Source organism: Xiphophorus maculatus, chromosome 20 (genome assembly GCF_002775205.1).
Source record: "Xiphophorus maculatus strain JP 163 A chromosome 20, X_maculatus-5.0-male, whole genome shotgun sequence".
Classification (NCBI taxonomy): Eukaryota; Metazoa; Chordata; class Actinopteri; order Cyprinodontiformes; family Poeciliidae; genus Xiphophorus; species Xiphophorus maculatus.
This window is the reverse complement of record NC_036462.1, coordinates 31,480,812-31,495,078: the sequence shown is the minus strand read 5'-3', so window position 1 is coordinate 31,495,078 and position 14,267 is coordinate 31,480,812. Positions and strand designations below refer to the sequence as shown.

The 14,267-nt window shown below is 40.2% G+C and overlaps 1 protein-coding gene across 1 annotated transcript; it reads right to left on the bottom strand.

Annotated features, from left to right (window-relative positions):
• Window positions 1-2,865: 2,865 nt before the first annotated feature.
• On the bottom strand, window positions 2,866-13,946 carry acad9 (acyl-CoA dehydrogenase family member 9). The gene is made up of 18 exons (XM_005812751.3): window positions 13,676-13,946; window positions 13,035-13,128; window positions 12,838-12,939; window positions 11,948-12,054; window positions 11,748-11,848; window positions 11,019-11,097; window positions 10,743-10,914; window positions 9,799-9,872; window positions 9,631-9,706; window positions 9,483-9,553; window positions 8,752-8,871; window positions 8,545-8,673; window positions 7,942-8,021; window positions 6,901-7,027; window positions 6,718-6,795; window positions 5,453-5,581; window positions 4,693-4,765; window positions 2,866-3,435 (listed from the first exon to the last, which is right to left on the bottom strand). The coding sequence occupies exons 1-18, from the start codon at window positions 13,853-13,855 to the stop codon at window positions 3,335-3,337; spliced, it is 1,893 nt and encodes a 630-aa protein (XP_005812808.1). The 5' UTR covers window positions 13,856-13,946; the 3' UTR covers window positions 2,866-3,334.
• Window positions 13,947-14,267: the final 321 nt, after the last annotated feature.

Here is a 14,267-nt window from a genome sequence, read left to right as displayed (position 1 = left end):
AAAAATAAAAACATGAGCTGCAGTCTTCAACAGATGACGTCTACCCAGAGTTGGGTAGATACATTCAACTATTCAATTACAGTTACTTGAGCAACGTTTGTGAAGAAGAAAAAAAGAAATATATATATATATATACAGTATATATATACGTATATATACTCTTTATATATAAAAAACAATAATTTATAATGAATAAAATTTAATTATATATTTAGAATTAAGTAACTGTAAATAATAATAATAATGAATTACAAATAATTTAATAATAATTCAGTAAAATAATACAATTATTTTAATTATATTATTTATCTATTTGTCTATCTATCTATCTATCTTTTTTTTTTTTTTTTCAGAATATGCCCTGCAGTTGCGCCCGCAGAGAAAGGTGGCTTGAATAAAAACACACACCACACTTTTCAGATTTTATACACAAACGAAATGTGAAAACCACAAAGCATGGATCCTCGGCTCTGAGTCGATTCGTAGCATAAAATCCCAACAAAGTACTCTGCAGTTTGTGGTGACAAAATAGTAAAAGAAAGTTCAAAGCATGTAGATTATTATTTTTTTAATTTAATGCGACTAATTGGTTGGTTTTCATTTTTATTTGGGCTAGATGAAGCACTCCACATACTGAAAGGCATTTCAATAAGGTTTCACACACATGACAAGCACTTTATTGCAATCTCAGATTCCCTCGTTACTCTGCGGGGGCAGAATAAAAAAAAAAGAAGCACATGTGCTTCAGATAGAAAGCTCTAAAACTTAATTTAGACTTTTCATTAAGGGGGTTGCTCGTAAAGTGTCTTATTAAGGTCTCATAATCAAATCCCCACAGGTACAGCAACGTGTTTAATATCAAAGCCAAGCATTCATCATGACAGAGTTCTGATAGAAAACCCTTAAAAAAAAATCCTGTACCTTTACCACATTAACAGATTGTTGTAGTTCATTTCAGACAGCTGAACCAAGAACTCTGTGGTGGTTCTTCTGCTCTGGCCTCGCTTTCTTTTGGTTCAACTGGTTCTTAAACATGGGATAAAATGATCTTTAAAAGCTAAAAGACAAAGTTCTAACTCCTTGCAGTAGACTGAGTTCAGAGCTATCTGTCCAAGAATATTTTCCCATTGGGTGTGTGTGGGCGGGAGCTGCCGGCCCTTATTGACATGTTTTTGATGGAAGCTCCAGATGGTGGAACTTCAGCCAGTTTGCACAAAAACAGCCCAGTATTCCCACACAACACTGGAAAAGAACTTTTCTCGCAGAAGAAATCAATCGAAATGAGCAATTCCCTCGTTCCATTTGGTACTTTTACTCCTGCAAGCTTTTACCCCGTGTTCATCTTTAGAGATGATCTCTTCTGTAAACAGGAAGAGCTAAACGCTTGAAGCCAACGATGTGTGCAATCTTGATTCCCAGGTCACCACTCCGAAAAGCCAGAGCTCAGTCCAGACACTGGATCTGTCTGCCGTTTGGTTATAAAAGCAAGTCGCGTTGCACTGCATGGAGACGACCAACTCGCCACCTGTGAACAGGAGTTCTTCCTCTTCTTTCACCATTTTTACCTCAGAACAGTGTTTGACGTACAGCCTGTTTGATGAAGATTGACAGGATCCTTTTGGATGAGCTGTAGTAATCTTTATAGGGATGAGCAAATTGATCGGCCAATTTTCTTTCATTTTGGGTGATTGACAATCGGTCCATAATTAAGCATGAAGCAGATCTTCTCTATCGCCACAACTCTCTCAGAGAGGGCTGCGTTTCACAATAGTCAGACTGCTGTAGGAAGACTTTGCAGCAGCGTTTATGCTGTATTTAGTACAGAAACAAATTGGTGTGGGCCAAAATCAGTCGGGCTTTTTTTAAATATTGGTGATCGGCCAGAAAACTGCAATTGGTGCATGATTGATACTTGCAGGAGATCAAGCTGCCGCCATTACAGCAAAAATTGGCAGTTTAATCCTCTCACAGTCTTAAGAGACGGGGTCATTTACACCCCACTCTGCACGCGGCTCCGTGCATTTTTATTTTTTTTTGCATCCCGCAGTCTGACCGTGACATCTGCCGCGCTCCGCTACAGTAAGACTGCTGCTCACCCATGTCCAGCTGTTGTTAACTTTGGTTAATAATAGCTGACACTTTTTGAAAATTTGGGATGAGCTCCTGCAAGGTGTGGAACCTTTTTCTTTTGCCTTATTTCTCCACTTATCTTTATATTTTGGTCCGTCTGATGATATAATTTTTGAATACTAAACGATTGATAATTTGATCAGTTACTCAGTACTTCAGTAGACTTTTTACCAAATACTTTTTTACTTTTAGTTGAGTAATATCTTGGACGCCTAATTTTTTGACTTTTACCTGAGTAAAAATCTGTTGAAGTGGTGCTTCTCTCACTTGAGTACAATTTATGGGTTCTGTGCCGACCTCTGTGCACAGGTCAGTTACTACAGGGACATAAATCGCTCACTATGTGATTTGACCCCTAACCCTATGAAAAAAAATCAATAACATTTACTGTGAACACCGACTGATATATATGGTGATCTTCTTCGAGGGCGGCCGGTCTCCTTGGTCCGTTTGGGCGCCCCCCTCTGGATAACGGTAGGGAAGACGCTGCTCTGCAGTCACGACTGTGCTTTTTATGACTGGTGGAGTTGGGGCGTTTCGGCGTATTTTCAAACTACAACGTGTCAGGGTTACAGCATTTCCTGTGGGTGCCAAAGAAAGGTCAGATTTCAGATCAAAGGTTGTTTTCATCCTGTGTTACCGGCTTTTCCTCAGCCAGTGGTGAAGCTGTGGAAGGTTAAAGGTTAAAGGAGCCGCCAGCACGCAGCAGAAACAACGCAGTTCCCAGGAAACAGCTTTCTGTTTAAAGTTACTCGTTTTATTGTGAAAGATTCAAACCCTGACAGCTGCAACAAAAATATTAAAGCGAGTTCACCGCTCATAACCGTAAATAAGCATCACAAATCATTCTTGAAGCAGCAGACTCCTTAGCTCGGACTGATGAGGAAAGCACCAGCGTAACTTTCTCAGAGAACAAGTCCGACTGGGAGAAGCACATATGATCTGTCTCCTAAAACATGTTACACACGGCAATTTACAAGAAATCTGGACTTTCTGTTAAGAAACTGGCTTATTTTGAACATTTTTTTTTAACAACTGACGGTTTGTCAAAGAGCACTTGGGCTAGTTTTCTCCCGGTAGGACGGCTTTCTCCATCGACCTCACAAGTTAGCTGGACGGCCACAGCTGATAAAACACAGTAACCATGCTACGTTTCTCCTCCGGCCACAGAAACAGAGGCGGATCTAACGTCGCAGGAGAGAAATCAGAATGTTCTTTCAAGAGGGTGTGAGCAAATATAGGATCTGTTCTCCAAAACCGCCTGGGCGATCTTCTTGATGCTGGCGTCGTTGTTTTCTGGAGAATCTGGGGAGGAGAAACGCATTTGTTTAATTCTCATCTGTCTGGACTAGTGGCACAGATTAACAAGCCTTGTATAAATATCTCTATCCTTTGAGCATTTTGTCACGTTTGTTTGTGTAAAAAAAAAAGAAACACAAAATAGAGCGTCACTGCAAAGTGAAATGAATGGTGGTTTTTGAGGAAAAGAACTGGGGAAGGAACCAAGAGGGCCATGCCAAGTTACCAGGACAAATATTAGCTCACTGCACAAAGCTAACCTGTGGCTAACAGAAAGCCCTTGTTGAAAGAAGTTCAGAAAAAAAAAACCCTCTGTTTGCACTGTAACTAAGCTTTTTGGGAAACATCCTAGAGATTAAGGAATGCAGTGAAGTTCAGTTTACGATTGAGATTGATGAAAAGATTTTCGATCTAAACTCTAAAATCGGTCTATTTTTTTTTTCATAATACATATTTGGAGAAGTGAATGCTGCAAGTCAAACGAGTCAATGCAACCTGCTGTTTCTTTAGATAGGCAATATTTTCATTTAAATAACGAACTGAACTAAATCGACAACCAGCATCGCTGGGAATCTGTGTGTGTGACTGAACTGTAATGACTTATTTGATGCGAATTGGTGCTATATGAATATTTTGTTTTGGATTCGGACGTCCTCCATCAATCTGAAGGCTGATGCTGTGGTTCTGAAAGAAGCACTCTGATGTCATCCATTTTTTCAGACACCTAGGATTCCTTTTTGGAGTTATTGGAGACTTTTACGGCGGCAACGCTCTGCGGCTCGTTTCCCCGTCTGTCCTGAGCCAGTAAATACAGTCGAACTAGAATTAAATGATTACACTAAAACAACGAGTTCTATCGATTCGGGAAGCTGAACGTAAAATAAAATCTCACAATTTCCTGCTCAGCACTGGCTGGGTAGGATCAACTGTCTCAGGGTTTCGATGTTGATCTGCAGCAAGAACCTGCGCTCCGTTCCACACCAGACACAGGAATGAATTGTTTTTGTGTTGAATAAAAAAAGTAAAGTTTGAATAAAATATTACACAAAAGTAAAAATGCCTGCTTTCCCCCCCCACCCAAACAGAAGACCTTCCTAATATTATGTGTCTATCAGACTTTCCAGAAAAAAAGAAAAAAAAAAATCACTAAATGGACAAGAATTTATTAACGTAACAAAACATTCAGATTTGCAAAGTTGAGCAAAAAACATACGAGAGCCAAACGTTCCGTCACTGTACCACTGCACAGCAGCTTCTACTTACGTTTCTGCAGCTGAACCATCGAGTAATTATTCTTGAAGAAGGCATCGTTGCAGAATGTGTTGGCGAGCAGCACCTGGAAGGAGCGACGGCATCGCAGCAGGATTTAGAGAAATAAAACGAAAGAAATCATTTTTTAAAAAGCACCAATCAGCTCTGCAGTGCATCCAGGAGGTTTGTCAGTGTTTTGCAAACTTATTAAAATTGAAATAAATAAATAATAATATGTTTACACAAGAATTCACAGACTTTGCTTCACACTCTGTCCATCCAATTAAAGCCTCAAGTCTTCCTGAATGCGACGCCACAAGCTCAGCACACGCATCTGTTGGCGGTTCTTCTCCAGCTGCATCAGACTGGATGGGAGGCGACTGGGCAGCCATTTTCAAATCTCTCCAGAACGGAGTAAAATGTGGGAAACACTTTCGATACGTTATACCGCAGTGGGAAAATTTCCCACTGAACGAGACAAATCCAACTTTGGAAGGAGGACAAATGAACTCTTCTCTGCTGGAAATGCAGCAGGTCAGATCTTAGTTTTCAATGAGAATCATGAGAATCAATTTTTGATTCTTTTGGCAAATGAAATTTTCCTGCAGAACAAATGGACTTAAATTAAAGGTGGACTTTTTTTCTGGGGGATGAGAGTAGCTGGGATTGTTTTGTTTTTTAAAAAGAAAGCCATCAGATTGGACGGTAAGACGTTAACTGCTCATACGGTCTGCGCGGAGCCCCGCTGTAACGGCTCTAGGCCGACACACACCTCGTGGTCGTGATTCCTGAGGCCGATGCTGATGGAGCGGCTGGCTCTGGACAGGACGGCCGTCATGGCGTAGAGGTTGATCAGGACGTCCGCCACCCTCTTCAGGACGAGCTGTTCGTCCACGATGCTCTGAAATCGGGTTTAGAAGAAACGGAACGATATGAAGCCTCGACTCTTTAAAACTAACGAGTACAGAGGGAGCAAAAAAAAAAAAAACAACCGGGTGCAGACTGGACGATGTGTCGGGGAGATGGAATTGCAGGAATAATCCAGGGGGCGCACTGGAGTCACATTCCATTATTATCCAATTGGCTTCTTAGGAAATGTTATTTGTATCCAGTTTGATGTAAAACGGATGACGCATGTGTGATTTAGAGCCAACTGTGTGCAAATGATGAATATTTGTAATTTATCATTCTGCTATGCACAAATGCTTGGTGAGTTTTTGTAAATGTTTAGGTCTCCAAAAAGCAAATTCATTTGACGGGAGAAACCCCCCCCCTAAAAACAAACAGTATGATTACAATCGGCCTGAGCAGACAAAGGACTTTTTAGTCACTTCCTGTTTTGTGGCGAGGACTTCCTGTAGGTTTTCAGACACGTCTTGTGTGGCTGTGAATGGGCAGCGGATCCGGTTTCAATCTTCTGTCATTCACAGGGAGAAGCTGGAGCAATGAGCTAACACTTTTTAGCTTCTTCTCTGAGTGGGCGGGGCTTTAGTGATGTCATTACTGTAACACAAATGTGTAATCCAAACATAACAGTGCCATGCGCAAAATGTTCATTAGAAAGAGGGACACAGAGAAATTAAAAAGTTTTGTAGAGATAAAACAGTTTGGTAAAAAGATAAAACAACCTCGATTCTACGGACGTCGCGTTAGACCCGCAATCTTCTCATACTGGGTTCTGTATCCCAAAAATACTCTGTTTACCAAATTTGAGCACTTACTTATTGATATTCGGAATTCAAAAATACTTTACTGATCCCAAAGGGAAATTAATTAAACAGAAAAATATTGCCAGAAATCAGTGCGACTGCGCAGAATCCAAAACAAGAAGAAACAAAAGCAAAGCTATTTTTTGAATAACATAAGATAAAACCCCAAAGAAAATACAGAGCTCCTGCAACATGCTGCCACCCTGCACGGCTCAGTTATATGTGTCTGTTACAAAAGACTGGTTGGATTTTCTCTAAGGGAACAACAGGACCAAATACCAAGCGTCCGTCTGTTCATCCATTTCAAGAAATTAGAAAATCAAAATACCTTTCCGTATCTGTACAGAAGGCTCTCCACCGTCGTCCCGAACAGGCTCACATTCTGCTCCAGTTTCTTAGCGCTTTCCTTTGAGACAGAAACAGGAAGTCACAGAGGTGCCGGAAAACCACCTGGACGAAGACGAGAAAAGAAAAGAAAAGAGATCCTGCTGAGGTGGAAGCAGCTCCTCACCTCCAGGCTGGGATGAACCACCCCGTCCTTCCCTGCCAGGCCGAGGTCCACCGATCCTCCCAGTGACGTCCTCAGCTTCTTCCCAGCCATGCTCATGGCCATGAACACATTTCCTTTCTTCATCTCCCTGAGAGGGGGAAGACGAGACAAAAACAACGCCTCTAAGACACAGCGCCTAGAAAAAAGTACTCACCGACTTGCATGCTTAACTCCTTTCGTTGCTTTCAAAGGTCGGCTTGTCTGAGAAACAAACCGACAACAGCAGAGCGGCGAGAAGGGTCGAGAGAAAACGGGTTTCGACTGAACAATGACCAGTTCGGCCTCATGTAGAAATCGTGCTTAAACAAACGTGTGACGCTATATTTTACACACAAATCAGCATGTGTGTGAATAACTATGGGCGTGAGAGTTTGCACAAATATATGCAAACTTTTTACTTGCCGTGAAATTGTGCGGCAGCTGCGAAAACGTTTTCAGAGACGGTAAACAACAAACCACCAAAACTCAACTATTTCCTCTGATGTACGAGTTCATTTAGTAATTAGAAACACAAGGAGAATCGAAGCCGATGTTTTTTTTTATGATTTTAATATGTCGTTTAAACAAATTAAGCATCCTTACTTTACAAGTCGACCCAAAATGAACAATATCACTGGCAGAGGTGGATGAAAATGTATTTTTATTCAACCAAAATCTTGTTTGTGACAAGAAATGAGATATATATAAAACTGGATGTGAATTAGGCATGATCATTTGTTTTAATTTTTATTTTTCCTGGTTTTTACTTTTTGTCTGTTCAAAATAAGTTAATAACATAAATAAATATATTTATTAACAGATTTCTGTTCAGAGAGATTTGTCTCTTTTCAGCGTCATTTAAAAATGTTTTAATTACATATTAAGACAAAATGGCATGTTAAAAAAAATGATATTCCCGTCAATAACAAGTGGAAAACTCCACCAACATGGAAAATAAATATGACTTTAATCATAGGAGGGGTGTGAATAATTTTGACCCACGCTGTGGCGTTTCATACGTACTTGATTTTTCCCGTGAGCATGTTGCCGGCGTACTGCATCCCGGTCAGCGCCACGTACATCCTCAGGATCTCGTTGGTCCCCTGGACACAAACGGCAGGCTTGCTGTTCTGACGTTGTTTACTGCTAAAAACACTCGCAACTAGAAAAACAGCAGCGTGTGGGAACTTGTTCACTGTGGCAGAGAAAAGATTCAGATTTTTCTGGCACTCATTTTTTGTTCACATTTCGAAAATGTGATTCAAATTTGGTGAAGAAAGAAACGTTAGAGCTTCATGTTACAAAGTCACCTGCCACCTGCTGGTCACGTACAGCAATAACATGTTGTCCTCCTATGGATAATACGCTTGGCACTACTTTGTCTCTCTTCTAGTCCTGGTGGCTAACTGTGGACTAAAGGCCTGACGTACTTCATCCAAACTGCCGGATTCGCTACTCATCAATGTAGCCGCGTGACGAACATTTTGTTCATCTAAACCAAATATTATAAAGTCAAGAAGGACAATCTTTTCATTTTGGGCAAGAGGTTAGCTAGTTGTCCGTCAGTTATTTAAAAAAAAAAAAGAAGAAGAAGAAAAGAAATCACCATCCTGTTGGCCAACACACCTCAAAGATGGGCAGGATGCGACAGTCCCTGACGTAGCGCTCAAACGGGTAGTTCTTGGTGTAGCCCAGACCTCCGAGGACCTGCAGAGCCTCACTGCAACAAATCCAGCCTCCCTCTGAGCTGAAGACCTGCGCGCAATGTTCACACTGTGACCGGCGTGTTTGGTTATTATTGGGTTTGACATGAACGACGTCTGGCTGTCCAACCTTAACCATGGCGGCCTCTAACGAACAATCTGGGACTCCTGGTCGATCCATCATCCCCGCAGTCAGGTACGCCATGCTCTCCATCACAAAGGCGTTGATGGCCATCAGCGCAAACTTCTCCTGCAAAAACAAACGAGTTGAAGCATGGCGTTACGCAGAGGCGAGCAGAGTAGCCAAAGATTGTACTCGATTAAAAGTACCACTACTTCAACGTATTGTTTTTTTTTTACTCCAGCAAAAGTAGAAAGCACCCAGCCAAGAAGTGACTCAAATAAGAGTAAAAATGTATATCGCATAAAGCACTGAGTAACCTTGGTTTAGGATGTGATAGTCCCTGAAATTATCAATCATTTAATATTTTAAATTTATATCATCAGATGGACCAAAATATGAATTTCAGTGGAAATTTTGGAATTTTAAGGACCAAAACGACAATAACAAAAAACTAAATTATGAAAATTTACAAAAACAACAGGTGTGTGTCTTTATTTGGTCAATTTTGGGTTAAAACACGTTTGCTCTTCATTCAGTGTGTAGAGATTCCAGAAATGTTACTCGAGTAAGGGTAGAAATACTTCATAGTAAAATTACTCAAGTAAAAGTCAAGTAAAAAGTACAGTAAAAATACTCCTAAAAGTACATTTAAAAAACAACCTTACACAAGTAAATGTAACTAGTTACTGTAGTACTCTGCACCAGGAGTAGTGAAGGGAAACCTGCATGCGCCCTACCTGGATCATCCCAAATTCACTTAGGCTTCTGTTAAACTGCTTCCTGCTGATGGCGTACTCTGAGGTCAACACTAAAGAAAAAAATAAAACATTCACCACTTCTGTTTCTGGGAGTATATATACACATATATATATATATATTTTTTACCCATCAGCTTTTTGATCATTCCAGCACAAGAACTCCCCATACTGAACCTCCCAGAGTTCAAGATGTTCATGGCGACCTGTTGAACAAAGACAGAACTTCATTAAAACTGAAAAAAAAAAACCAACAACATATGAATACAAGTTAGCCTGAAAACAGAGCAGAGTTTACCTTGAATCCGCCTCCTACTTCTCCAATCACGTTTTCCACAGGAACAGGAACGTTGTCAAAAGACACTTCACACGCTTCAAAACAAAGAACAATGATGCTATAATCGCTTAGTATCAGGGTCCTCATTAATAGAGAACTGCAGGACTCATATTAAAAGTGTATGTTTGGCCAAAAGGTAGAAACGACGTGCACACACACACACACAAAATCGGATTTACAAAACCGTACAAACACACACCAGCAGGCAATTTTCCTGATAAACCACAGCTGTAACCTAAACGTTTTCGCACAAGGTTCCGCCTCAGGTTCTGCACTCAACACACCCACAGGAAGCCATATATTTCTGATGCAAACATAAATAATATTTATGGTAATATTAGTTTCGCGTCAAGTTTGTTTTTTATGAATAGCGTTCTTCTGCGTGGAAAGCGGCGCACACACACGTTTCAGGACCCATTTTGTGCAAATGTGAGCTTTTACAAACGAGACTCCAGGAGACGGATCCCGTCGTTTTCTCTGAAGTGGCAGCAGAAAAATCCGAAGCATTGTGAAGACAAAAAGAAACCAATACGTGGTTTGACTTTTTTTTAGCAAATAAAATATGTTTATATGAAAGCATAGCAGCATGCATGGAAGTAAAATACCTTGAAGTGTGTTTCAGCTTTAAGCATCTACAGACAAGTTTTGCTCATTCTTCAGTGAAAATCAGTCGAACTCAGTTTGACTGGGTGCACAACCTCTGCTTACTTTGAGCAAAATCTCTTTTCAAATTCTTTACCTTCCAAAAGGAAGGGTTGGATTACATCAAGGTACAACCATGATGTTTGTGGATGTAGCGCGTCAAGATGTACAACTTTTCCGTGGGTATGAATACTTTTGCATAGCAGAGGTAATACGGCCTAAACGCCACATAACCCGTTGCCTGGTATGAATGAACGGCTTACTGTAGGAACCCCTGATGCCAAGTTTGTCTTCAGGTTTGCCGCTGCTGATGCCCCCAAAAGCCTTCTCCACGATGAAGGCAGTAATCTTGTCTTTCTTCGCACCGTCTACTTCCACTTCGGTTCGAGCAAACACCGTCATGACGTCTGCGAAGCCTCCGTTTGAAATCCAAAACTGAAAACAAGAGAACGAACGAGGAGCTCGAGAGTCGCTCCACATAAATAGGGGACATGCTGGGAGAGGTTTTTTTTTTTTTTTGTAAAATTAATATGCGTCACCTTGGAACCGTTGATCAGGTAATGTTTTCCGTCTTCAGACAGAGTCGCCCGAGTCTGAATGGAAGCCGCGTCGCTTCCACTGAAGGGAAGAGAAAACAAACATGAAGCTGGTTGGCAGTGTGAAGCTGCTGTCCTAAGAAGACCAATAAAAAAAAAAAAAATGCTCAAGTCTGAATATTTGGAAGTTGTTTTTTTTTTTTGTTGCTAAAATCATCTGACTGGTCACCTTAAAGTCAAAGACTTTTGTAGACATTAGGAGTTGAACAGATTTATCAACCAGCTGATTTATTGGTGCCCAATTCCTTAGTTTTGGTTGGTCGGTTATCAGCCGATACTTAGAATTACCAGTTTGTCTGATTTGACTTTTTCTAGGTACATGTTAGAGTAAAACGAACATTGTTCTTTTATTGTATGAACTACTGACAACATGTCTCTGAAATTTCAAAGCTAAAATGTTTCATTTATTTGCATAAAATGAAAAATGGTCAAAACAACAAAAAAGATGCAGCGCTTTCAAATCTCAAATAATGCAAAGGAAACAAGTTCATATTTAAGTCATGTTTTCACTCAGGAAGAGTTCAGAAATCAATATTTGTTGGAATAACCAGGAGGTTTTCAATGGGGTTCAGTGCAGCCGGCTCGTCATGTTTATAAGTATACAAAAAAAAAAAAAAAAAGCTTCAGAGGAAACTCTGGACCCGGTCATGAAGGAGTTGTCAGGATCTGTACCTGCCGGGTTCTGTAAGGCAGAAAGCGGCGATGTGTTCTCCTGAAGCCAGCTTGGGCAGATATTTCTTCTTCTGGGCTTCGTTCCCAGCGATCAGAATCCCCTGAAACCACACGACTCTTAGCACGCACATATGCACACATGTTCGACTAAGTCAGCAGACAGAGACTCGACACAAACAAAGCGGCAAGCGAGCAGCTACCTTCAGACCGATGGCTTGGTGTGCAGCCAGAGTGACGGCAATAGAGCCGTCCAGCGCGATGATCTCGTTCAGCCGGGCATACATGGTGTTGGAGAGTCCGAGGCCACCTGCGATTAGGAAGACAGAGATTTTTATGAATGCATAAGAACACATCTGGTGACGTTGAGGATTATCTGCTTACTTTTCTGCACTACTTCACTTTAGGGAAGGACCCGAAAATTGTACTCAAGTAAGAGTAGCATTACTTTAACATGTTTTTACTCAAGTGACAGTAAAAAGTAGCCGTCCAAAAATTGCCTGAGTGAGAGTAAAAAAAAAAGTGTTGGGTAGAAAAAAGTGACTCAAGTACTGAGTGAAAATCTAAATTATTTAATGTTTAATAATTACACCATCAGACCGACCAAAATATGAAGATAAGTGGAAGTTTTGGTATTTAAATGACAAAACAACAACAACAACAACAATGGAATCAGGCAAAAAAAGAAAAACAATAAATTTCCAAATCACTTTCTTGGAATATTTGTATTTTTAAAGACGAAATTCACAATAATTTATATAAATACCATAATTACAAAATAGTCACACAAAAGAAACATTTTTCAAATTTTTTATTAACAATACAGAACTTATGATATTGTAACAAAAACTGCAGCTGTGTGTCTGGTCTGGTGAATTTTTGGTTAAAACATGTTTGTTCTTCATTCAGTGGGTCGAGAATCCAGAAATATTTACTCAAGTAAGAGCAGAGATACTTTATGATAAAAGTGTTCAAGTAAAAGTAAAAAAAAGTACAGTGTAAGAAAAATACTTCTAAAAGTAAATTCTTTCTTTAAAACTAGTTGAAGAATGAGGGGGGGAAAGTGTGTACTGCTGCGATGCCACCATCTCACCATATTCCTCAGGGATCATGATTCCAAACAAGCCCAGCTCCTTCAGGCCGTTCAGAGTCTCTGCTGGGATCTTGGCTTCTCGATCTATTTTCGCTGAATCAACTGGAATTGTGGGGAGGGAGTGGAGAGAGAGACGACTCTTAAGACAATTGTTTGATGACCAATTGACTCCAACACTTCAGATCCTCCTCTCTCACCTTCCTCGTTGAAGAACTTCTCCACTGGCGCAACAAACTGCTTGACCTCCTCCAGCTCATCGTTTCCAATCTCTGGATAAGGGAAGACCTCAGCCTGGAGGAGACAAATACCAGGACTCCAAATGCCGTCTCGTAAATCTAAATTGTGAATTTCAGTTGTTTTGTTGTCATTTATTTAAAAAAATAATGGTTTAAAGAGGTGGGTACAGAACCCAAAGATTGTACTCAAGTAAGAGTAGCACTACGTCAAAGTATTTTTACTCAAGTAAAAGTAACTGAAGATGAATACATAGACTAAAAGCTGGACTATAGACATTTTTAATGTGCCTTCGAGAGCCTGCTGCTTATTTTTTATTCTTTCATTGAACATAATTTCAGGTTTTTGGTGAGTTTTCTTGACCTGGTTGACTCAAAATGTGAGCTATTACTGTTGCAGGTTAACTTTCTAAGCTTCACAGAAAGACTACTTAGTGTTTAGTCGCTTCTGAAAGCATTTATTTTATTTTTTTCGGAGTGTCAAGAGCACAAAGGAAGTAAATGTTATTGTATTTCTTGCTGTTTGTTGGTCTGTCCAATAAAGTCATATTGACACCAGTGGAGTTCCACACTGTCACGCATCTAAAGACGACTCCCCCCGTTACCTTGTTGATCTGACCCAGGAACAGATCCTTGGCGTAGGCCAGACTCCTTGGATGAGTTCTGATCGTCCTCCGCTGCTGAGCACGCAGCGTCTGTTTCCCCAGGTGCCACGCGTGACAGACGAGTCTGTTCTTTTCGCGTGGAAAAGCTCTGGATAACGCGAGGAAGCCGTTCACGTTCATTATACTTTGAAGCGCGTAAACCTTATACCAACCTCCGTGTACTTGCTTGATCAAACACTGGCGGAGTACCCTTTCACCCGTTTCTGACGCGGGTTGATGACGTCGGTATTTTCACCGGAGATGCTTTCAGTGTCCCTCGTAAAATATATGTCCAAAAAGATTTTTTTAAAAATAGACCATCTTAGACCATTGCCAAGTTTCTTCTCCCTCATTTGTTCTTATTTTTCTTTTTTTATTATTATTTAAAAAAAAATAATTGTTTTTTTATTTTAAAAAAAACAACAACACTTTTTTTTTAAAAAAAAACTTGAAACCATTTCGAAAAACTCTTTTCTTTTTTTTTTTAAACGTAAAACTATTTCTAAAGACACTCAAAAGGTTTTATTGTTAGTTTGGTTTTTATGTTCTACAC